The following is a 24,678-nucleotide window of genomic DNA, read 5'->3' as shown; positions in this document are numbered from 1 at the left end:
GAGTGAGTGGCTGCGTGGTGTTCAGTTGCCGGCTGGGGTTAAACCACAACATACAGTTTTCAAATTGCTCCTGCAATATTGATCCAGATACTGCTTTGGATTACCTGAAGATATTGGGGGTGGTGGGGGTGTAGGTTTAAGTCTATTACAGTGAAGTACAAATAGATTTTAGTCTTTATAAAACATCCCAAATCTCATCCTGTCCCCAGCCATCAGATAAAATAATAAAGCAAAGATACTTCCCCAAACGGCCCCAATTAAAAGCTTGAAAAACAGCTGCAGTGTATTGATTATTTTTTTTTCCCCCTGATCTGAAAAATTCAGTTTCTAAATTCTAGACCAGATCATTCTTGGCTGCCTCTCAGGCAGATTCAAGATGCCCCAAACAACTCCAAGGGCAAAGTATAAAGGACAATACACAAAGCAGCAGAAAAGCCTTGAATGTTCTATTTAAAGTGACTTTATTAAAACATTGTTAATATAAAATGTGACCAAGTACAATTTTTTTGTAAGAATGTTTAATAAAAACATATTAAAGAAAGAAGGAGCATCAACTCTTGTCAAAGCACAGGAAAAAACCTACCAGGACAAGTAAAAAGTTCTGCAGCATGTTCTACCAGCTGGTCCCAATGTGTATTAGGGTCGAGTTAGCCGATGGAAGAGAGAGGCAGCCCAGGTTCTTCCCTAAGAAGCTTTAAGGTATTTAGCAGAGGTTTAAAATAACACTCCTCAACAGTAGGAGACTTTGCTTTCAGATCTCCCCATATCAAAGTAAGATTAGAATGCGCATCTTCACGTTGGATTTATAACTTTTCAGCAGCTGAATGTACAGAAAATTAGATTCAATGATAACTGTAAACCCCAGGGTTAACATTTGTCAGCTTTGAAAAGAAGGTGCAAGTCAATACTAATTATACACCTAAAGAATTTGCGCTGAAGTTGTTCTAAAATGTATTAATGCTGGATGCTTGTAGCAAATGCTAAAAAAGGTCTGCTAAGAAAAAACCAGCAGTAAAGTCCAGGCTGGTAGAAACAACAAGTATTTTCTGAACTGCTGAATGCAGAGACAATATCCACGAATTACAGGAGTTTGTACATCTCAGGAAGCATGTAAAGAAGCTTTCTGAAGTCTATAAATAAGGCTATGCAATGACTTATACTCTGTAGCAATCTTCCTCTTAAGCTAAGAAACCTTTTAAGAAAACACTAGAAAAAATGGAGGTTTTGGGCTTGGTGGTTCTATTTTTTTCTTTTTTGGGGGAGGAGAGGGGGGGAAGGGGGTAGCTTACAGCATTTTCCTTGATGGACAAGTAAGTTTTAATGCTCTGTCAGCATCCTCTGCTTGTTCAGAGCAACGAGAACAGCAATTAGAGGCAAGGATTCTTCCAGGACATCTCAAACTCTTCCTGTAACAGGCAGAAGAAAATCCTGCAGCATCCAATTCTGCACATTTAACTGCCCCTGGAACTGAACCAAATGTAAAGTGGTAATCCATGAGAAGCCTAGCACAATTATGGTCTAGGAGATGGTGACCTTCTTATAGCCTTGGCTGGGACCCATTAGAGCCCTGTGTTTTGCCTTCTACCCCAAACAGATGCTATGGGACTATTGCTGAGGTAAAGGGAAAGGTCAAACCTTTGGCATTGGAGCAGACCAGTCACCGGCTGTGCGTAGGGGAAATTAAGGCTTCAAGGTGAGGTAAACACAGTGAGAGTCAGTGTGTAAATCATGCTGCATTTCAGAGACGACAGATTCAAACGACAGCTAGTCTTGTTCTCTACATTTTAAACACCAAACAAAGATCATTCCAAAGCAGAACTGGAGGCAGGTCTGCTGAGGGCCACCTTGAGATGCCTCTCTGCACCTTGGAACAAACGTAACCCAGATGTTGAACGCTGAAGAGAATGTACCCACAAGGAGGAAAAAGCACCAAAGTTGATGAGTCCTTGAGACGATAAGCTGCTTAAAAAACAAAGAAGCCTTTATACTGCTATGACCTCCCATAAACATAGTGGTTTCCTGACGCAAAGGTAATCTACACTCCGGCAATTCCCGGTGCTGTACTTCCAGCACTACTATTATGAAGAGTTATGCTCTAGTAAGGAGGCAGTGAAATCACCAGGCTTGTGTTCCCTGAAGACAGTTTCTCCCATTCATTAGGTGTTGTCCCATTCCCCTCCACCCACCCCCAAGTCTTTAATCCAAAGACCAGAAATACCTATCATTTCCCCAGGTCATTTTTCTAACACTCTTATGTTATTTTAGCAGATTTGTAGGGTACAAACACAGTGCTTCTTTGGATCCATCATTTTGGCAATGCCTTTGGCCTCTTCAAAAGAAAAGTGTTTTCAAATAAGTGATACAAAAGTTACTTTCAAACTAAATGAAATATAGAAATCAATGCAATTCTTCTGTATGCTTATTTTTCATAGTGTTTTTGCTAGTTATCTGAAGTATGGAATTATTTGCTTATTTGGAACCATTGCATGTGCAACGCTATTTCTTACAAGCCATGCTAGCAAGGTTTCGATTGACAACAGCAATCTGCTCCTGTAGGTTCCATTTCTAGGATAGAGAGACTCTCATTTGTTTTTCTTTAACGTGTACGGTAACTTCTCCCATACTCTCCATACAGTAGCTACTAAAAATTTTAACAGATATTAAAAAAATATCCAAATGAAACCACGCTTCTATCACTGTTTAAAAAACAAAAACGCATATGGTATTACAAAAGTTTATACAAAGGCAACATTTAAGAGTTTGAAAGTTACTTCTAGAAAAAGACACAGATGCTAGTAAATTAACATACAAGGAGAAAGATATTCCACTCCTTCCCCAAAATTGGTTTGATCTACTTGGAAGTATCTTTTACCAGTTGTCTAGAAAATCAAAGCCAGTCTTCAAGATAACATTGCTTGTACTAGTCTGCAAGGAAAAAAAAGAAATAAGATGCGGTTGTTAATTAGGTATTACAAACTCAGTACTTGACTGCCCAAATACAAAAGAAAGTTTAAAATGTTGTCTGTCAATATTTCAAGCTCTTCACCTTGCTCTAGGATACCTAAGAGCCTACATCAGACAATGCTAGACATGGAAAAATACTCACAATGACCAAAAAGGCAATTCCAGATGAAAATACAATTCTTGTAGTGGTCTGCAGGCAAAATGGTTTTTTTTTCCCCCATGGAAAAATTCATAAAGATCAGTTTTTAGACTAGAGTGGGAATTGCAAAGAATGAAACAAACACAGACTGTAAGCATCACTAATCCAATGGATTGCCTGTTGCAATGACAGCCAGTTGTTTCCAGAAAACTACACAATTTAAAGTTTGTTGACAAGTTATTTACTAGGCTATCAAGAACATGCTCACTCTGCAGTGCTGCACTTTTAGCCGTGACATTTAAGGTGATTTTAAGTGTTCAGTAAGACTACTCAAGGGACACAGCTGAGTCTCTGGATTCTCTTCCTTAGAGCATGGCTCTCTTCCCCAGACCAGGGAAGATAATCCAGAAAAGAGGAAATGAGAAAATTCTACCATACTATCTTCTCTGCTACTCTGTTCACATTTTGATGTGGGAGGATTGTTTCTCCATAGAGAGAAAAATCAGGCTTTTCGAACTATTTCAGTTAGCTAGAAAACATTCACAAAGGAATTAAAACTGTTTAATTTGTTAAACAAACCATTAATTTGTAGGAAAACATGATAAAGCCTTTAACTAAAATTAAAGGACTACCATGGTCACAATTAGTAGCAAAACAGCTCAAGAAGCATTATGTCTTAGCTTCAGAAAAAAATAACTAAACATAGGGCTCCAAATACTGAAGTGGCTTAAGTATTGTTCTCTCCTAAGTGCTGCCACTTACTTCTCTTGCAAGTATTTACCTCATCCTGCATCTTTCTGACCTTACATCATCTTGTTCTGAATTTAAACAACCACTGTTGGGAAAACATGGTAGAGAAAAAGCTATGTGGCATGCTTACAGCATACGGTAATATGTCAGGCTTATGCCAGAGTGATGCTACAGATTCCAAACAGAACTGCACAGCTCTGTTTGAAGAACCACTCCTCTTCTCTACTTCACAGCCTCCAGATCTCTTCCTTTTCTTTCCCTCACCGTGTCATATCCTGTTGTTCCCTTTCTTTTCTCACAGATCTGCATCTGCTTTTCAAACAGCTTCAATTGGCTATTGAGCTGCTTAAGGTTATTTTTTGTTGTTGGGTTGTTTGGGTTTTTTTATTAAACAAAAACATTGAGAAGGCTAATTCTGGAAGCTCATTCCATTTCCATTTTGGACTTTAAGAGAAAACACATTTGAAAGCAGCCCAGCTGCCTTGGACAAAGCACTGGGAAGTGGCTGTTGTGCTACCGCTTATACAGCTGAGAAACTAGTTCGCCATTCACCGCTATGCTGTGTGTACCAATAAAGTATCCTAGACTCTAGTTTATCTACTTTTCAAGTTAAAAACCTTCTTTTTTCCATTAAGTGTTTTGCTGTTTCAAGGAAAAAAAACCCTCTTTACTTGATATAGCAAGCTCTTTACCCCAAACTCTTAGGTAGCCTGCTGTCAGTTAGCCACTGGATGCCATGTCAGTGTTTCTGGCATTATATTTAAATGATGTGTTTATCCTATGCACTTTACTACATCAAAAAATATTTCACTGAAACAAACAATAGCAGTTAACATGTTGGTTAAATAGACTTCTTTAAATCTGCAGGATAAAAAGCCAGCAAGCTTAGCTATGGCTTAATGCTTTATGGAGTCCCTAATCTTCCAGAGCAGCCTTGTCAGATTTTAATGTGCTATACAGTTTTTAAATCTAAGGACAGTGGATATAGCAGTCCTTACCTGTCCAGGCATTTGTGGATCTGTAAGTATAGTACCATCAGTATCTTCCTTGTTTGTCCTAGAAGATGCCAGGTCCTGTGGTGGGTCAGGAAGAAAGAAGTCATCTAGAGAACTAGCAGGGAGTTGAGTGGGTCGAGGTTTCTCCCATTCAGGAGAAACAGAAGGTAGGCTGGGGGCAACAGACTTCTCCGGTTTAGTTATGCTGGGCTTCTCAGCTTTTGCCATCTCCTTTGGAGTAGACTCTTGTCTGTAAAAAGATGGAAGGGGTTTCTCTCCTTTCTCCATGGACTTGATCTGGCTGGGGGTCAGGGACTGGAACTCAGACTTGTCTCCTTCGAACTTTGAGCGCTCTGCATTTATCTTCCAGAAAGAGGACTCCTCTTCCTTCCTGGATGCTATCAACCCATCAGAGCCAGGGGTCTTATTGGCCTGAGAAGATTTAGGGACTTGGACACCAGGTGCTGCTTTAACGGGCTGCCTCTGTTCATTTTGCAACTGGGCACCACCTTGTTCTTGTATGGACAGAGACGCAACGCTGAACTCCATCTGACTCTGTTCAGGGTTAAAGAAAAACGGTATTTCAAAGCCCTTCACAAAGACACAGTTTTGAACTACAGATCTTGGTGCATATAGGTAACACACAACTTTGCCCACAGCTAGGCAACTCCCAGACAGTAGATACCACAGCAAGCTAACTTATTTTCTCCATAAATGTCTATCTTTGTAGCTACATAAAAATAATAATTTTTTAAAATCTGAACTGCAAGCAAACGTAAGAGTCCTAGACCTGCTGCAGAGGAGTAAGAGAAAGCAATCGTATTTGAGTTACTCAGTGCCATCCAAGACAGCAGTGCATAGCATGCACAGTGCTAAAACATTAGAATAGCGGCACTAAAACATTAGAACAGTTGTGGATGCATTTTGAAAGCCATAGATGTTTTACAGGAAAATATAAAGCAAAGAAGCTTTACAGTGTAGTTTAAAAGGCAATCTTCCACTATGGTCTTTGAAATAGTTGGCAACATGTTACAACTCCATCTACTTCAAAGACAAAGGATTAGATGTAATGGGTATGCACAGATAAGTGGGTTTTGCAATTCTAACGCCCCTCTGAAGGGAGAGAAACAACTCCAGCAGGACCAGTTCTTCACTTATTTCAGAGCCTTGTCTTGTTTTTCCTTGCAGTGCAGATAGCTGTACGCATTTCTGAGAGGTAACACTGGGTCAAGGAAGCAAGTGACCACAGTTAAAGCATGATACAGATCCTGCAAAAGCCACCCAAAAGCAAGCAGTACTTCAAAATGTTCATTTTACTTACCACCACTTCAGTAATCTTGATTGTCAACTAGCTGGACACTCTTAGGCTAATAAAAGTTAAGCCTTATTTCACTCTGAGGAACATGTAAGCATTTCTGTATTTAGGAGCACAGCACCATAGCAAGTACCAGAACAGAACAACCTCATGTCTAGACTTTTGTTTGTAAAATGAAACAAACAATGAAAATAAATAAATAAATAAATAAATTTAAAATTGCATTTATGGTTAGAGCTACGCTGTTGTCATTATGGGCCTGATTAGTTTTGAAAAAACTCAGAGGACGTTTCAAATACTAGCTTTTGCTACAAGCAGTTAATAGATACTTTTGCAGTTCTTTACAGATTTGTGATGCTTTCCCCATTCTACTTCAATACCTGGCCTTTCCTGAATAAAACTGCAATAGCATCTATGTGCCTGAGTCTAAAACAAGTCCTAGTTGCATATCATTTTCACTAGGAGTGTTTGATTTCGAGTCCTACGTTACTGTGCATGTTAAGTTCAAAGGGACTCTAGGTCTAGCAGCTCTCACAGGCCTAGTATTTAACGCTCAGAAACTTCTCATCAAAGTGCAAATGTTAACTCAGCAACTGATTATTTATAAAACAATTTTTTTTAAACAGTCAGCAGCTGACTACACATAATTTGATTCGTGGACTAACATCTGACCTTTCTAAAGAATTAGATACATTAGGTATTTTTCCAAGGTTATAGGCAAGGAAGCACCAAGTTCCATGTTTTCATTAAGAATATATGGTGTTATCAAAAGATGCAGAACATAAACAAGCTGTAAGTAATTATAGCTCAGCTAGAATAAGGTGAGTGCAAGGATACATGCAACTCTTACCAAAGAGCTCAACACCCCACCCTGCCTGCAAAAAAATAAGAGGAAAAACCTTAGTGCTCAATTTTTTTTTTTAAACAAAAGTCATGACAAAGTTAAGAGCAGTAGATTTTTCCTTAGATAAATTTTGCATAAACGAACTATGGATGCAATGGTGTTGAGGATTATTTACAGTGACTGCCATTCCCTGTATTAAAATATAGGGATTTATTTCCCTAAGCTCATTTGGCAATACTACCGAATAGAGATTTACCACCCTGAAGTTAGGATGCTTTAAGACTTCAGAACTGATAAAATCCCAGCTTAAAAACCCCACAACACAATATAAAATAGACCTGCACTTCCCCAATATCCAAGGGGGTGGGTGGGGGGAATCCATCTCGGAAGACTTAAGTACCTTGTCTTGTAGGAATTAAAACAGTGCTACTTTCTAGCCTTGAACAGTCGTCTTTCTTCCGAGTAGCCTGTCCTAGGGCTCACACTAGAGGTGACAGTGGCTAAAAGCCACCACAGCAGCAGTTAGTTTCAGTAAAATGATTCCTTCACCCCCCAGCCCAAGAGAGAGGGAAGGTCAGTGCCCAGAGGGCAGAGGGGCCATCACAGCCCCAGATCCACCAGAACAGTGGCGGAAACAAAATCCAGGAAAAACACTGATGGAAGGGAAGCAGGGATCTGTCAGAACAAAAATTAGGAAAACGAAACCCAACAAGATGGCTTTCCCTTTCAACAGCAGCAAGATAGACAAGCAAACGCAGGCCTCCTGGGAAGTTCTTATGCTGTAGAGCAAAAGCCACTACCAGTGGTCACGGTTTATGTTCTTTTGTATGGGTCCAATTATCAACTCAGAGGTCTGGTTTGGAAGCAGCAGACGGCTTCTAGTGTAGAGAAGAGCGTGGCACTGCAGCACAAACTCAGACAGCTGTACCCTTGCCAACCTGCTCGCGGATGCATGTTCTGGAGAGGATGCTCTCTTTGTCTTTTTAGAACTGAGACCGTGGGGTGTACCTTTCCATTTCAGAAGACAGGACTACCCAACGTTTAAGATTGCATATTTGTGTCACGGTATGCTTTGGAGATCAAGCAGCTCATAACCTGACACGGAATAACCTGAATGAAAATACTTCAGGAGTTTGCTTTGTCCCCCAAGGAAGGCAAAGACGACAAGACTACCCCGACAGGTTCTGAAAGCACTGCGTCTCAGCATGATGTAAATACAGCCCCAAGAGGTCAGATGTATAATTCTGCTTCTAGCATTTTTCTCGAGAAGCCAAGAACTTCTGTGGACCAGTCACAAATTATTCTATTTTCCTTGAAATACATAATGCTTCTATTTGACTTTCAAGGTTACTTAAGACATCTGAACCGCTAAGAAATGTAGCTGATGAAAGAAAATTATTAATATGCAATAACTTTCAAGTCACAAAATTGGCAATAAAATACAATAAACGCCCTCCCTCCCTCAAAAAAACCCAACAGAGCAGCAGTATAAGTAAGGAGATAATTTCACACAGAGATGGAGAAGACCCACGTGTGAAACACTCCATGCTGACATCTAAGTCATGAGTAGTACTGTACGTTCTAATGAGTCACTAGACACTAAAAGTGTGAGTTTAATTAGCGTTCTGCTCTCAATTTCTTGCATCAGATTGCAAATTGCCAATTGATTGCGTCAGCAGGAGAGGGAAGGAAACGACATTTAAAAGACAGTTACCCCCCCCAAAAAAATTTCCTTTTCCTTTAGGTTTGCCAGCCGTGCAAATATCTTGATGCACATCTCTCCTGGCCCCAGTCAAACTTACGGTAGCAGCTAGTCCATAAAGGGCCGTACCGCGTGTTTGCTTTCCTCGGGCTGAGGCAGAGCTGCTGTGCGCTGCGGCTGCGCACTCGAGCATTTAGCAGCAGAACTGCACTTGTGGCACTCTACCAGCGGCCGCCCTGGGGAAGCAAACACTGAACACTGCGGTAAGATTTGACGGTCAAAAGTGAATTGTCATTTAGGCACCGTTTGGGACTCTAGAGATGGGGTTTCAGTCCCCAGCTGGTTTCACAGATTTTGTATGACTTCGAATGAGCTGCAGTTTATGTACTTTAATTCCCCATCTAAGGAATAAAATAAAAATACTTTCTTTTTCCTACCATTTGTCCAAACTGTATTTCTGGGAACTGTTCAGCCCAGAAAGTCTGGACGGTTTACAGACAGGCTAGTACAGTCCCAACTGCAATTTCTAGAATTTATCAGAATTCAAATAAAAGTTATTAACAGCAGTAGTATTTTCAAGATATTGCAAGAGCAAGTTATTCTCAACACATTAAGAGAGAGAGGGGGACAGAGAGTACGTGTGAAAGCACACACTAAGTAGTATTTTGAGGCAGTGCAAACCTGGAAGTCTGTGTTCCTTTCAGTCTTATCCCTCTGGTCCCAAACCACTGCAAGGGTTAAAATAAAGTATGCCTAGGTCTTGGATCATCTTTCTGTCTAATAAATACAAGTAATATTAAAAATTGTAGGTTTTAGGAAGTTGTGTGTCCATCTTTCCTTAAAAAGACCATATTAAGGTCTTCAGGAGTTTTATTTATTGGATTAAAAAATTTAGACCTAACTTCAGTCTCAAGGCAGGGGTAATCCACCAAATCGTGTTACTGGCTGTATATACTCATGGGAAACAATGTATTCTAAAAGAGAGGCATCACACACTAAGAACGTAATGATTTAATAATACTGTATAAAATCAGGTCTCAGTTCATAAGTCTATATTAAAAACAAGATGACCACAAAGAACCCAGAAGCTTTTTTTTTTAAGCATCTTATTCACTCATCAGGAATGTGTAGTATTTTACTAAACAGTCAAGCAAACACAGCCAAAACAAATAGTTTTGCTTGGCAGCCTGAAAAGTCCAAATTGTTGAGACAAAGACTGCAGAAACACTGTCAAAAGCAACTTGTTTTAAGCACAGCCCGATATATGTAGAGGTAAGAAAGCCAAGTTTAAAATGATTTAGAAGATGATTTTGCTTTGCTGAATGGACAAAACCAAAATAAATAGGGGACCCAAAGTAGTTGCAGTTTTTGCTTTATTTCCTGTGCACACCGTGGGTGTTTTCAGGATCTTTTCAGAGTCAGAAAGAAATCCTTAGGTCAGCAGAGATCAATTGCAAGGGCAAAAATAGAGCAAAGCACTCAAAAACAATCTAAGTTATTTTAGTCCATACAGAAAGACAACACCAAAGATACATAGCATGGAGCTTCGGAGGAAATTTCAGGATCTGCTCTTTGGTGACGTGAACAACATTCTAGTCTGCCACTGCTACTGGTTAGCCTGAGCAAACTCATACTAACAAACTCATACACCAGTGTCTGGTATGTGTATGGTTTTATGCTCAAAAACAACTGTCTAAGATTGATGCAGGTAATTGAATCCCTAGCCGAGAACATCTGGCCACGCAAATTAAAATAAACCTTGAACACAGCTACTATTACCACAAGTTGGGGTTTTTTTGCTCAAGAACTAATAGTCAACAGCAGTCTTACAGCACTGTATTTTAAACATCTGTAGTCTAGATGAAAAAGGAAAGGGAAAACCCAAACCCTCAGGCATCACTCTTCTTTCTTTCCAAGGAAGCATTGCCATTTATGCCAGTTTGATAACAATAATCACACCAAAGTATAGTTTGTAGCAAACAATTCCAATATCAGGCTGCTAAGGAAGGAGGAAAAAAAAAAAACCTTTTCTGCCACTTTCTTCCTATTTAAAAAAACCCCAACAAATAACACAGAACCAACTAGGACTTGTACAAAGAAGGATATTGAAGACTGTCGTTTAGTCTCAGATAAAGGAAATAGTTTGCAAACCACATTTTTCGTAAGTGCAACATAATTTTTTTCATTCTAAATCATCGCTGGGATTAGATCACTTAGGTAGCAATATAATTAGGGAATTCACATAGGGAGGCAGCAATCAGATTATTGAAGGGATTGAAGCTTGACACTTTCTCTTTTTGGCTTTTTTTTGTTTGTTTGTTTTTAAACACACCTTGAAGATTTCTCTTTTCAACAAATCTCTGAGGGCCTGTTGAAAGTAGAATAGAGCTGAAGGAGGAAAAAGCCAGGAGTTAAAAAGCAAAAAAGTACAAAAAGGACTCTCTAAAGCTACCTTCCCAACTATTCTACCTGTATCAAGACCAACAAATTTTTAGATGTGCATGTGTCAATTTTAAGCATTTGGAATAAAACCTATTTTAGTTAATAGCATGAATTAGAAACCGATTCCCATGCTGCTCTGTGCATTCAATGCGTTAGCTGAGGTGGCAGACTGAAATTATAATTTTCTGCCCACTACTAAATTAATTAAAAAAAAAAAAAACAAACCACACCAAAACCAGAAAGTTCTGAATTCAGGAAAAGTTGCAGAGAAATTATATTTCCAAACCCAGTCATGATTCTCATTTTCCATTTATATCTTGGGGTCCATGCTGAGTTTCACTGAATTTTTACTTCAAACAAACCAAGAAACCTCAAAGGCTAAACTCAGCCAAAATGTCAGCTTTCATCTCACTTCAACCTGAAGCCATAAATAGAATGCCCTAAATTCATAAACCTGGCTTTAGCTCCAGTTAAAAATGTAACCCATATTTCAAGATGTGTTATGTTCATGAGGGCTCCACCCATGAACCAAATGACTCCCTCCAATTCAACCTCTAATTTTAAAATCTCAGCTTATTTGCAGTGCCATGAGAACTCGTTGGTTCCCGAGTAGTTTTCCTTCTGAGAAGCGCTACAGTTTTCTACTAAAAATATTAGTATTTTAAATGCTATCTAACAGCTAACTCAGCAATTTACACTGTATTTCTGCTTTGTTTGCCTTGTTTGAAGGTTTAAAAATAAAGAGGTAAGACAAGAACTTTAAATACACATCAAACAGCTAAAAATGGTGGAGATATTCATGCAAGTGTTTGCTGTGATACAAACGACTTAAGCCATATCTCGCATTTGTGTTTAAAAAGAGAACACAGAAAGTTTACTTTTGACAGAAGTGAAGTTATCAAGCCCTTCAACAATGTTCTGCCCAAAATGACAGCAATTTAGTAGACTGTTCTCTGGGTAACTTTGACAGCCACGGAACTAGGGAATCCATTGCACTAGCTACTGTGAGAAAAATTTGTCCGTACCTAATCAACTGGAATCACCATTGGCATCACTGTAACAGCTGAAAGAGGCTCCCACTTGCAGAAAACATGCCCTCCCCTCTTCTCTACTCTTCTCACTACCCTCTCAGTTTTCCTGAAGTTATTTACAGGCAAATACTGATCTTGCTGCTTTATTTGCTTAGTCTCAATGTTAAAAAAAAAGTCTATTGGTTTTACTGATTTACATCTCTACTCTCTCCTTCCCTGCAAAAGCAGAAAGTGAACACCACATTCCTTTCCTTGGGTAAGCCAGAGCACATTCATGCAAAGCTGCAAAAGAACGAAGGAATTTCATCATCACAGCAATAACATGCAAAAAACCAAACCAAAAACTCTGCATTAAAGGGAGATCAGGGAAAAGAACATTATGGAAAGAATAACCCGTCATGGGGTAGAGCTCATGGACTGGAAAGAGCCTGACAGCCTGAAATAACAGTGGGAACAGATCTGGCTCACAAGACACCGAACGTGCGTTACAACATGTCAACCTCATTAAACAGCTCATTCAGGTTTCTTCACTGCTTCCCCACGCTGGACCGATTGGGCAAGGATACTTTTTCCTCAGCTGGTACCTCATGGAGAAATTGCTTTTAAATACTATCTTATTAAAGTATGAGAAGGTTAGGGAAGAGATCAAAGAGTAAGCACGAAGCAAGATCTCCACCTTTAGAAATGGAAGACTCAGCAGTTGAAGGATTTGGCTGAAAGACTGACACAATATGAGGCACTGGGGAAAAAACAAAAGGAAGAACCCACACAAACCAACCAACCCACACCCCGTAAAGCCAGACAAAATGGATTCTCCAGAGTTTTGCTAAAGGAAAAGGTCATGCAACTTTTCAACCTACAGCTGAGGCACAGCTTTTATCTCTGGTCAGCAAGGAGGGAGGGGGGAAAGAGGGATGCACAGCTTGATTAGCTGAGACAATTATTTCTAAAGCAACCGCCTCCTCACCTCACTTTGCTTCAGCAGTCACACGAGTGTCCCAATATCATTCTGTGATCCTCCATTCATTACAGAAAAGCATGAAACTATCCATTGCGGTCCCTCATTTTGAGACACCGGGAGGATAGTAAAAATAATCTTAATCAGCAAGGGATAAACCACAGGCTGGGTTGAAAAACACTTCACTAGACACACAAGCACTTAAAAGAGAAGACAACTATCAATTAAAGAGAAAATCCATTTGAGTGCAGATGCATCTCATCATGGCTCACTAGTCAGTGCATTACACGAAGCACTATCTCCAGGAAGTTCAAGTATTCAGAACTTACAAAATCCTATCAAGACAGAGTTTAGAAATACGGTTACAGCTGTCACGTTCCCAAAACTGAGTTTTAGGGTTTGTACCAAAAAGCAGGGGAGAGACAACACTGCTGTCTCCAACATATGATTTATTTCACCTTATTATCAATGAGGTCCACACTCTTCTCACTACTTTTCTTTTCTTGACAGCTTCACCCAAGTACAACCATGTGTTAGTATCATACTAAAAGTGGCTGCTTCTTCTAAGGGTCCTGAAAGACAGGAGGGCTTGCCTGAGCTACCAGGCTTCCACTGCAAGAAATGCTCCACGGGCTCCTGAACCACCACAGCTTATAAGGGAGTTTTAAAGCAAGTGAAGACTGGCAATGGTTTCTCTTAAGCTGCAGCACTGTAGGCTGCAGGGACGCAGGAGTCACATCAAGTTATAGGTTAATCAGCACCTGCAAAGCACAGATGGGGTGCTGGCTACAGGCAGTGACCTTGAGCAGGGAAGGCTGGCAACAAGTCTAGGGTCAACCGGATTAATTTAGTATTCACTGGCATTTCCAAATAATTACTCTGCATTAGGCTAAGATTATATTCATAAGCTCATACATGATTATCTACATAGTTCAAGGGCAAAAAATGGAAGAAACAGGGGAGAAGCAGCTTTCTCTGGCAGATAAAGCCAGAAAACACAAAGTCTGAAACGTGTGATTAAATTAACATGCCTACCATGCCCAGTTGAGAAAGGCAATAAGCTGTGTTGTTGCTCCCAGATTTTCTTCAGGAAGAAGAATTAAACTTGATTTCCCACCACAAATATGGCGCAACTATATTTCCTCACACTGCAGGTTCAGAAAGATGGAGAACCCTGGCTCTGTATTAGCCTTATGACAATCCCATCGTAAATCATACTTTAACAAAATACCAGAAGTAAAGCAAGAAAAAAAAACCCCAAACAAACCCAAAACCAACCCACCACAGAAAAATACATTATGTTTTGAAAGAGCTGCTTTTTGGAGAGGAAATAACACAACGCTTCTAGCATAGCCCCAGGTTAACAAGTTTCATTACATTCTAGTACGTAACAAAAAGATGAAGCGTAAGACAGGCTTTACAAAAGAATCCAATGAAGTTACTAGATATCTGTACCTTTCTCACCCCATTTCCTAGCTACTTTACTCCTGACTTCAAAAGTGAAATGTGGTTATGTTTACACAATATCTGAGACACTGGTCTTGCTAAACATGGAAAGTTGTTTAAAAAGTTTACAATGAAAAATCAAATAATTTGTAATGAATCAGTTTTACACCTGCACTTGAAGCCAGAACATTAGTTCATGACATACAACTTGTGTTTCTGTTGATATAAATCGAAGCACGCCAGTCCTGTTTCATTCACAGAACGGTCACTTTACACAGCTCTCACAGAGCAAAGATGACATTAGTCTATCAAGTCTCAAAATGAAGACAATATAAATGCACAAGGAGCAGTATAAAATGACAAACCAACCTTAAGAATAAAATTGCTGCATATTTACCTTCGTCTCCCAGGAGAACGGAGCCGAGTGTTCATCTTGCCAAGTTATGTCCTGAAACAAAATTCAAGAATGACTAAAAATCAGAAGAGCAGCTTTACCTGCTCAGGAGCATCATACAGATGACATTACATTGCACTGCTGGAAGCACAACAACCACTACCACAGAACTTGCTAAAAAGCAAGAGCGCTACTTAGAGGGGGCACTGATTACATTTTAAGACTGACTGAAAGCAAGTTCTCCGAGCGGAAGATTATCAATTAGTATACCAATTTAACCTACAAAATATATGAAGGTTTAACCTGGTCTAAACCTCTTGAAACAGTTTCTCTACAAATAGCTTTAAAATGTATTATATTTCCAGTTTTCTACTAGGCATTTTCTTTGGTAGCCACTAGCAATGCACAGGGACAGAAATAACAAGAGGAGCAGGGAAATAAAGTCCCATTTCCTCCCCTCTGCAGACCGAAGAGCATGCGTGCAACCAGGCAGTCGCATGGCAGCGAAACAGCTGCGCGTCCATCAGGCCAAGCCACAGCTGGATCCAGCCCTGACAAGACACATCATTACGCCACTTCAACGACGATCAAGTCTGAAACAAGTATTCAGTGCTGTTGAAAGAACCACACGATGTTCAGAGTAAAATCCCAACTTGAAATAACTTATTTTAAGAAGCTATTTTTCTGAAAATAATCCCGATTTGAGAAATTTAAATATTTTCTTCATACACAGCATGCCTTCCAGAAATACATGTGACCCACATCGAAAAAAGAAGGGGTGAAAAATAAGTAAGTAAGTAATTGTTGTTCACATTTGCTCGAGACCTGCAACAAAATGATCACACTTCTATTCCTAGTCGTGGATGAGACTCCTTTGTACATCGGTTTTCACGCTGGCAGAGGTAATGAGTTGCACCCTCCATACTGAGTATACCACTGCTTGGCCACCCCAGTACATCGGGGGAGGAACAGGAGTCGGAACAGCGGATGGAAGGAGAAGGGCCAGGAGTAACTGTGCACAGGGAAGGAGAGGACAGGACAAGACCTGGAGTGCTTGTTTCACACTCCTGCTGTTCAAAGAATAACAGAACTAGACCATGTTTTAAGCTACCACAGGAACCCCACATCTTACCATGACTGCCTTTTCTTCTTATTTCTGACCTCTGCCTTTATAGAAATACATTTCTCAGACATCTGATAGCATTCTCCTGATCTGCCTGCTCTTATTTCACCCTAGGTAGACTTTGCTGGCCAAGGGCTACGAAATCACAATTAGAAGTGTCTGAAACCATCTCCTAAACATGAAAACACGTTATTCTCCAACTATTACTCATCTGTGAAACACAGGGTTTCTAGCTGCAAAGTAGTTGTGGTATATATGAGGGTGATCCCATGCTCTTAAAAAGAACTGGGTTGATAGAGACCATCTAAAAGGAAAGGGTTGGCTCTGTTGGACCACACATTCTGGCCAAAAAAGGAAATCTGGTACAGGGAATTCTTGCCAAGAACACAAGTTTAATACCAGGTTCTCTCATTTCAGGAAATGGATACTCATATTTATAAACATTTAAGGGAAACAAAGGGAAATACTTCTATCAGTATTTGCACTGTGGAGTGCTGCTGACCACATGGGAATGAGACACTGCTTAGGTGGGATGCAGCAGGTGAGTGTCAAATTATTTCAAAATCATTTTAGGACCGTATCCTTTGCCTCTGAAACTGGTGGAGTTGGCACTTCATTTCTGAAGCACACGACAGGAATCGTGGTCCAGGAGGGAAAAGAGACGGGAGAGCCCAGCCACTGGACTGAGTCTCACACACAAGGTAGGACCATAGCGGTGAAGGTAAAGGTACTCAACCACAGCAGTAAAGGACAGAAATGAAGTCCAGCAGGGTTGACACTCCTACATGCTGTCACAGCACCTTAAAGCTCCAGACACGTAGGCATAGCTGTCAGTGGGTTTCACCTAAGGAGTTTAAAGGAAGCTCTGACTTCTTGCCATTTACAGGACGTGCAAACCAGCCGTGGACCAGTTTTAAATTTGGGAGCGAGCCAAGACCATCCTTGTCCTGGGTCTGAGACAGCCAGTTCTTTATTTTCCTGTATTTGAGGCAAATGCAGACAGCACTGGGAGGGACACCTCTTCACCCAATTCTTCACCCAATGCTCCCTGCGCATCCTCAAGTCAGCAATGACACCCCTGCTGCGAGCGAGCCCTGCTGACAAAAGGCTGCCTGCAGAGGGACAGAAAAGCAGCACGGGGAAGGCAGAGTGAAGGTATGAGGTTGTCGTGCACAAGGATATGTCATTCGCTACAGGACAGAGCAAGTCAGCTTCCCACTTCATAGAATCTGATGTCTTCTCAACCGCCATTGCGCTTGTTGGCACCTCAACTTGTAACCTCAACCTCCAGCTTAGGCAGACAAAAAGCTCCTGAAACAAATTAACAGTATTTTGGTACGGGTTGTTAAAAAGTTCTTGTCAGAGACAAAAATCTAAGATTTTCATAGATTATTTCAAAAGATGGATGTAGTAGACACTTGTCAGGCAGGAGCAGTTCCCTGAAAGAAAAGGACCATAGATTTTTCTTCTTAAAAGGATGACTCATTGTATCTCAGGCTGCACAGCCCAGCACACTTCAGAGCCAGTAAGTCTGATGAGCTTTGCCCACATTCAAGAGATCTTCCATGTGATCTAGCAAAGGATAAAATAGGATGAGACATGGTTTGAGGATACAAAGCTTCAAGGAGTTGATGTCTGTGGTTATTTGAAGTGTACTTGAAGCTAGGATGAAGGAGACGGTCGTCAGGTTCCGTCCATTGTCAGGGAGGGGAAGGAAGTTTGTGGCCTCCACCTCTTGTGCCCTCCCACAGAGGACATGCGGAGGACCAAGTGAGAAGCAGGAGAACAACATAGTTCAACAGTTTCCTGTCTGATGCGCCTGATTCACGTTCATCACCAACAAAATCTGAGAAATAACTTTGCTTTCTGTAGAACAAACAAGTTCTCACACGCTTGAAGAAAATGGGAGCAAAAGCATCAACTATTTCAATATTCACGAAAGTAAATTACAAGTGGAAATTCTAGAGAAAAAAGCTTCAAGGCTATTTATCATCAACACACATTAGAAGAGATCCGTATCTGACCAGCTCTTGTTTTCAGCACACAACAAAGCCTTCTTCCAGAAAGAAGGCAAATAAATAAACTTTTGTTCACCAGCATTAAAGAACCTATTTGTAAGAAACGGGGCCTCATGCAACATATTTCATAGCTAAAAAAAGAAAAAAGAAAAGAGAGAGAGAAAGAGAGGCAAAAATCCGGTCATACACTTGACTTCAACCACCAGCTGCAGAGTATAAAAAAAAGAATCACAAACTACGTTTACTGTGTGTAGGCAGCTTGTTGCAAAACAGCATCTGAATTTCAAAATGGAAGACACTGGTAGGAACATGCCAGCATACTGACACAAGCATTGCTCAGAGCAGCTGACAGTAACCAGGCAGTCACAAACCCACCAACAAATGCATCTCAGAAGCGTTATCAGAACAGGACTTGCTGGTTATTGGGGTTTAACTGCACTCAAAAGCTGCCCTGCATTTTTCATTTTCTACAAAGCACAAATCCGTAACAGGCCCAACATAAAAGTTATTGCTGTACTGAATATTTGTTGCTTTAAAGCATTTTTAAGTAGGAGATAAAAGTTGGTGCCAAAGTTCTTAAGGCTAAGCAAAACAAATACTGTATCTGCCTTCAGGTAGATAAGTCAAGCTTCCCTATTAAAAGATGATGAATGAAGCTAACTGAACTCTCTTACCCATCTTTCCTCCACATAAAATGTTTACCACTTCCTAAAGCACATGGCATTTTCTTCAATGAAAAGTTCAGTTATTTCAGGTCTAATTCTTTGAGCTGCTGAGTACTGCTCAAATACTCAATATCACTTAAAAAAAAAAAAACTAAAAAAAAAAAAAAAATCAGACCTTAAATCCATGTGTATGTCACACACTTGTGGATAAAGAGGGACAATATTAAGAGAAGAGTTAGAACTTGTTGCAAATTGAATATCTAAACTATCTTCCACTGAACTAAATAGGAAGGATCCGGTGGCATCAACTAACATCAAATCAGATGCTTAACACAAGCTGATCACTACAGTGGTCAAAGAGTGCTAGCCTCTCACACACTGCTATTTTTCCACCTATTCCCCTCATGATGGCTCATAATATATGGTGTATTTCAAAACCAGCCCATTTATATTACATTTATATTCAATCCCAGATTCTATTTCCAGATTTTCCTCTGTTCAGTTAACCTTATTTCCTACCACTACAAGCATTAGACATAAATGGAGAAATGCCAGCAATTGAAGGCTTGTTGGGAAAGAGGAAGCTCTGCTTAAACGTTACAGCCTCCAAAAGCCCTCAGCCAGAAGGCCTGGGCTATCTAGACACAGAAAGTGATGGTGAAGCAACAGTCTCCTGGTGCTGGGCCCATATGCAATAATAGCAAGTCTATCTTCAGCAAACAGGACAAAACTTCTTTCTTGGGGGTGTTAAATGACCCTATTAGTCTGAAAGAGATGAAAAATATATGCATGACCTAGACCACACGACTCCAGAAAACCGAAGATAGAGAGGCAAGAGATGCTGGGTTTCACTAGGAGGAGGTGGCATTGGAAAGGAGGAGGCAAAGGAAAGGAGGAGGCATTGGAAAATACCAATGCCTGCAAGCCCATCAGGGTTATTGAGCTGGTGTATTCTGGGGTCTGTTTCAACTCGGAAGTCTTAGCTTGACACCGTGAGGCTGATGGTGGACACATAATGGCTGGTGTTAGCAGTTGCAGGCATCCTCACCATGACAGCGTGGTGCACACAGGTAGATGCCAAGTGAACTGGGTGCCACCCAACCCAACTCTGTGCTTGAGAGAGAAACGCTGTTTGGGGAAGCAGGGAGCCCAATTCCTGTACTTCCACTTCTTTCATCAAGCTTTTTGAGACTTTTTAAAATACCTTCGGTTCTTTGACAGGAAGATGGGAGGTTACAAAAGCAGCTCTGGTGTCCTGGCACTGATCTTCTTTAGGAACTGCATTCACAGTGCATGTACAGCTTCAGTTATTAACTCCATGACTGGCAATGCCGCAATGAGGATAAGATAACGGAAGAGAAGGAGCAGCGGCACTCAGCTGACTCTAGGCATTTGCTAAGAGTCACACATGGTGCCGCAGTGCTCTAGCACTACGGAATGACTGGATCATGGCTACAGGATGCCACAGTCCTGTTACTGCACATCTATTTTCTGTCACAGCCTTCCCACACAGCCAGCATACTGAAAGGTGTTTTGAAAATGTAAGAGATGCTTATACTTTGAGAACTTACAGTCCTGGGCTACAAGTTCAGCAGATGAGTTTGGTGTTAGAAAAGATACATGGGAAATGGTGGGGCGAGAAAGAAGGAACCAATTGTCCAGAGATACAAGACCACTACATATATCCGCTGGATCACCTTATCAAAGTGGTCACATGCATGAAAACGAGACTCAAATGGTGAGAGTCCTGCATGGGTAAATCAGTATCTTCAGCATTCATGCTTGTTTTGCTTTCTCCGAAGTCCTCCAAAGAACAGGAGGTGAAAGAGATCAACTTTCCATGCTTAGGCAAGCACAGGTAGATCACTACAGATTTCAACATCAGTTAACAGGGAAGATGAGCTGCGGCTGGAAACATGAAGCTTGTGGAGCAGATGTCAGCAGGAACATCATCAGACTAAAACACTCACACTCAAAGCACTGCAACATCAACAAGTGATTCTGAGGTATGCAGACTACTCTCAGTTTCCTTGCCCCAGTTTCTCATACGCCATGAGACAGGGACAGCAGCCAGGACCAACCTAATTGCCCTGAGCGAGGGCTGGGTGACCATGCTATGTGCAGCAGCTACGTCTTACAAGGACAGCAGTAGTACAGCTCAGTAAGCTGTCAGACCAAAAGACAGCAAGATAATAAAGCTCTGTAGGCAAAGCATTTGCAAGCCTGGAAAGTTGAACCAAAATGGCAAGAGACCAGCCGCAGTGGCTCTGCAACAGCAGGACAAGGAAGAACCATTAGTGAACCAGGGCAAATGTCCAAGAATCAGGTCGAATGCCAGCAAGGGAGCGGGGGGAGAGGAAGCTATCAGATGAGGAGCCAGGAAAGGCTCCAAGGCTCAATAGTGCAGTTGGAAGAACTAAAATGGAAATGAAGGATGCCAAAATGAGTGGAATCCCTTTTCTTCAGAAATACAACTCATTAACTTCAGCTTGGAAGTCAAGGCGGAAGTCAGTTGAGGCAGATGCTTCCAAAATTAAACAATTTGCATTGAGTATTTTGATGAACCATGCTTTCTTTGGTTAATGGCTACGCAAATGCTAACAACAACATTATTTGTATCATAGCTGCATTTCGGGGGAAGATGGGAAAGAGAACACCTTGCCAAATTTCAGATGGACTCTCTAGCTGTTTTGTCAAGCAGGAAATTATTATTTCCATACAGTGCAGCACAACAACCTACAACATGCTTGCTTTCCTTCCGGATCCACGTAATTCAAAGCAGAAAGCACAGGAGAGCTGTCTGAGACTGGGAAAGCTGAACATTTACTTTCCACAGTCATTAACCTAAATCCTTTTGCAACTAACTTCAGGTTTAGGTTTCCTTTCAAAGGCTGCCTGCGCAACCAAAGTTGCTGTCTTGCATCCTTCTATACCTCTTTTTTTTTTACCAGGAGTTATAGTCTATTACCAGCAAATATTTATCCAGAATTTCTGGTATCATAGACTAAACAGAACTGAGCTTGACCATACCTTCTCTAACTCTAGATACGATGTGTGCGCGGTACATCGTCACACCTTCCTGACAGGTGAAACACAGGTAGCAGTCTTCTAGCACAAATATGCCATGATGCCGAGTATCTACGTACTTCGAACGCTTCTTACAAATCCCATTGCAAGGGATATTGGTGAGGAGGCTAAAAGCAGCCCTGTTCTCTTTAAATTGGATTGATGATTACAAATGCAGAAGCAGATTATTTTTTTCTGGTAGAAGCCACATAAATTAATTAACAATAGGTCACTTTAAGATATTATATGAACATAGTGAAAGATATTGGCTCTGTAATAATACCAAGATGTAAAAGAAAACAAAACAAAGGAAATCTCATATGCAGAATAAGCGAGATATAGTATCTGAAGAACACCGTCAGGTCTTTGCAAGCACTGTTAGACCTTGCTCTTCAAGGGATCACACTCGATAACATGACCCGCCGCTTCGGACCAGGTACCCTTATACCTATGGATTTCTAGGAGGGCTGCCACGCTTCACCATTAGATAGATGGCTCTCAGAAGCTTCAAAACGCATACTTTTTGCCATCTGTCTTTCCGCACCCTTGTTTTTCCTGGCATGTGACATGGAACAGGCTGCATTTTTTTAAGGTGTCAAAAATACCAAGAGCTGGAATGTTTTCAGTGTTGTATTTTTAACTGTGTCTAAAATTAGAAACAAAAAGAGGAGATGTAATTCAGTGCAAAGACTCCCTACAGCCGATTTTCAGCAAGGGACCATTTCCAGAGCTAGCCACGGCCATGCCCCGCTTTCGGGGAGAGCTGGTACCGGCCTCTTCTGTAAGTCCCCGTTTTGCAACACCCGCTCCGGAGTTACTTCTGCTCATCGCGGACAAACTCCGACTCGGTGCCTTTCCTGCTTGTACGGTCGGACCAAGTCCCCTCGCCGACAGCGTAACATCCCGCCCCGCTGCAGTCACGGCAGGGGGGAAGACAGACAGCTCATCACCAGAGCAACCCCCCCCGCTGCCAACGCCTAGAAACGCCCGCTCCTCTCCCCTGCCGAGCGCCGGCTCGCCGGCGGCAGGCGCGGGCAGCGGCGGCCGTGAGGCCGGGGCGAGGCTACGGCCGCCCGCCCGTGCGGCGGCGCCGGGGCCGGGCAGCGGCCTCGCCCCCAGCCCCGCCACGGCGGGCCCCGCTCGGGCAGCCCAGCCGCCGCGCCCAGGCAGCGCCGGCGGCCCCCGCCCCGGCGCTGAGGCGAGCGGGGCGGGCCCCGCCGCGCCCCCTTCCCCCGGCCCGCCGGTACCTCGTCGCCGAAGTGCACCACCTTCTGGCCCGTGTTGAGGCGGAGGCTGGGGTAGGAGGCGGGCGGCGCGGCGGGCCGGGCGGCGCCGCGGTGCGCGGCGTAGCGGGCCTGGACGTGCGGCTCCACCAGGCACTTGTCGATGATCTCGTCCTGCTGGCGGGGCGGCAGCCGCTCCCACTCGGGCCCGTAGCGCTCGCGGATCCGCTCCTTCTCCGCCATGATCTTGCGCGCCATGGGGCTCAGCGAGGAGAAGTAGCTGAACCGCTTGCGCTCCCGCTCGTCCAGCGGCCGGTTGCCGTTCATCACCGCCGTGCGGGAGGCGGCGATCGCCGCCGCCATGGAGGCCATGGCCACCCCGCCGCCGCCAGCGCCGCACGCACCGAGCCGGGCGCACTCGCACGGCGGGAATGGGAACGGGAACCGCCTCCTCCACCGCCCTCCTCCTCCTCCCTTCCCTGCTCCGCTCCCCTTCTGCAAACACCGCCTCCCCTCGCTCCCTATAAAGGCCGGCCGCCGCCCCGCACATCCCGCCTCCCGCACGCCCAGCGCCCGCGGCAGCCCCGGACGGCCTCCCCCGCGGCGCCGGCCGCCCGGCGCTCTGGGGAGGGGGCAGGCGGCCTTTCTCCCTCTGCCTCGCAGCTGGCGAGGGAGGGAGGCCGCCTCCCGAGCTTGCTTCGGTCTCGTTACCGTCGATGGCGTGGGGCTGACCGGGTCGGAGCCGAGTCCCAGGCTGCGGCCGCGGCCGCGGCCACGGCCACAGCCACGGCCATGCCCTCCCAGGCCCCGCGGCCCTCTGTGCCCCTGCCCGCAGCTCTCGTCTCCCACAGCCCTTCCCCTCCTCTCCAGAGGCGGCAAGCAGTAGTATTCCCACGCTGCCGGGGCCAGGAGCACCAGGAAACGACTTGCCTCAGCTGGCAGAGCAGCGCCGGAGCCAAGAACCTGCCTTTCCCAACTCCTAAATAAGTCTTACTTGTTTCTTGACACGATAGGAGGTCCAGCAGCTCCTGGCAGGAGAGCCGTCATCTCTGAGATGGGCTATTTCGTCCAACTCACCAGGTTCAGCAGCAAGTCAGGCCAAAGACTCTATTATTTTAGTAAAATAAAAAGGTTGCAGCCCAAGTGTAACAAGTCCATACAGCAGGCATTAGTTATATTGGTAAAACAAATTTCCTACAGGCTGAAATAACTAGGGGTTTTTGGTCTTAGGTGTGCTGCAAGAAGGAGAATGCTTTCTTCCACATGTGCAATGAATTAGGAGAATGGGGGTAGAAAGTAGTCAGTGAAGAATAATTGCAGCACAACACCAACATCTTAAAAGAATGTTTCATCACCAAACTCTTCCAACTTTCTGAATCGAGTTGCCAACATTATGACCAGCTTGTGTCAAGAGTAGGGTTCTGTTTAGCCTTAACTCTGAGCCTATTTTTCTGACTAATGTACTTACAAGGAGATCCTGTGTTAAGTCAGCCTTTGCTCCAGCACCCTGCTCCAGCATTCTGTTGGCCCTTCTCCACACTTGCTGCTGTCTGAAGTCATCTTTATTGACCACAGGTGGCCAGAGCTGTCCCCCAGAACTCCC

At 42.9% G+C, this 24,678-nt stretch overlaps 1 protein-coding gene across 2 annotated transcripts; it reads right to left on the bottom strand.

The window, feature by feature from the left end:
* Positions 1 to 442: 442 nt before the first annotated feature.
* On the bottom strand, positions 443 to 23,537 carry C3H1orf198 (chromosome 3 C1orf198 homolog). 2 transcript variants are annotated; one of them, XM_075495854.1, is made up of 4 exons: positions 23,100 to 23,536; positions 14,984 to 15,034; positions 4,852 to 5,403; positions 443 to 2,925 (listed from the first exon to the last, which is right to left on the bottom strand). In XM_075495854.1, the coding sequence occupies exons 1-4, from the start codon at positions 23,445 to 23,447 to the stop codon at positions 2,869 to 2,871; spliced, it is 1,008 nt and encodes a 335-aa protein (XP_075351969.1). In that variant the 5' UTR covers positions 23,448 to 23,536; the 3' UTR covers positions 443 to 2,868. The 2 variants fall into 2 exon arrangements, with proteins under 2 accessions (XP_075351969.1, XP_075351970.1); XM_075495855.1 differs by lacking the exon at positions 14,984 to 15,034 and having other exon boundaries at positions 23,100 to 23,537.
* Between the last annotated feature and the right edge of the window lie 1,141 nt (positions 23,538 to 24,678).

Source organism: Mycteria americana, chromosome 3 (assembly GCF_035582795.1).
Source record: "Mycteria americana isolate JAX WOST 10 ecotype Jacksonville Zoo and Gardens chromosome 3, USCA_MyAme_1.0, whole genome shotgun sequence".
Classification (NCBI taxonomy): Eukaryota; Metazoa; Chordata; class Aves; order Ciconiiformes; family Ciconiidae; genus Mycteria; species Mycteria americana.
The sequence above is the reverse complement of the archived record's forward strand: the minus strand, read 5'-3'. Positions and strand labels throughout refer to the sequence as shown.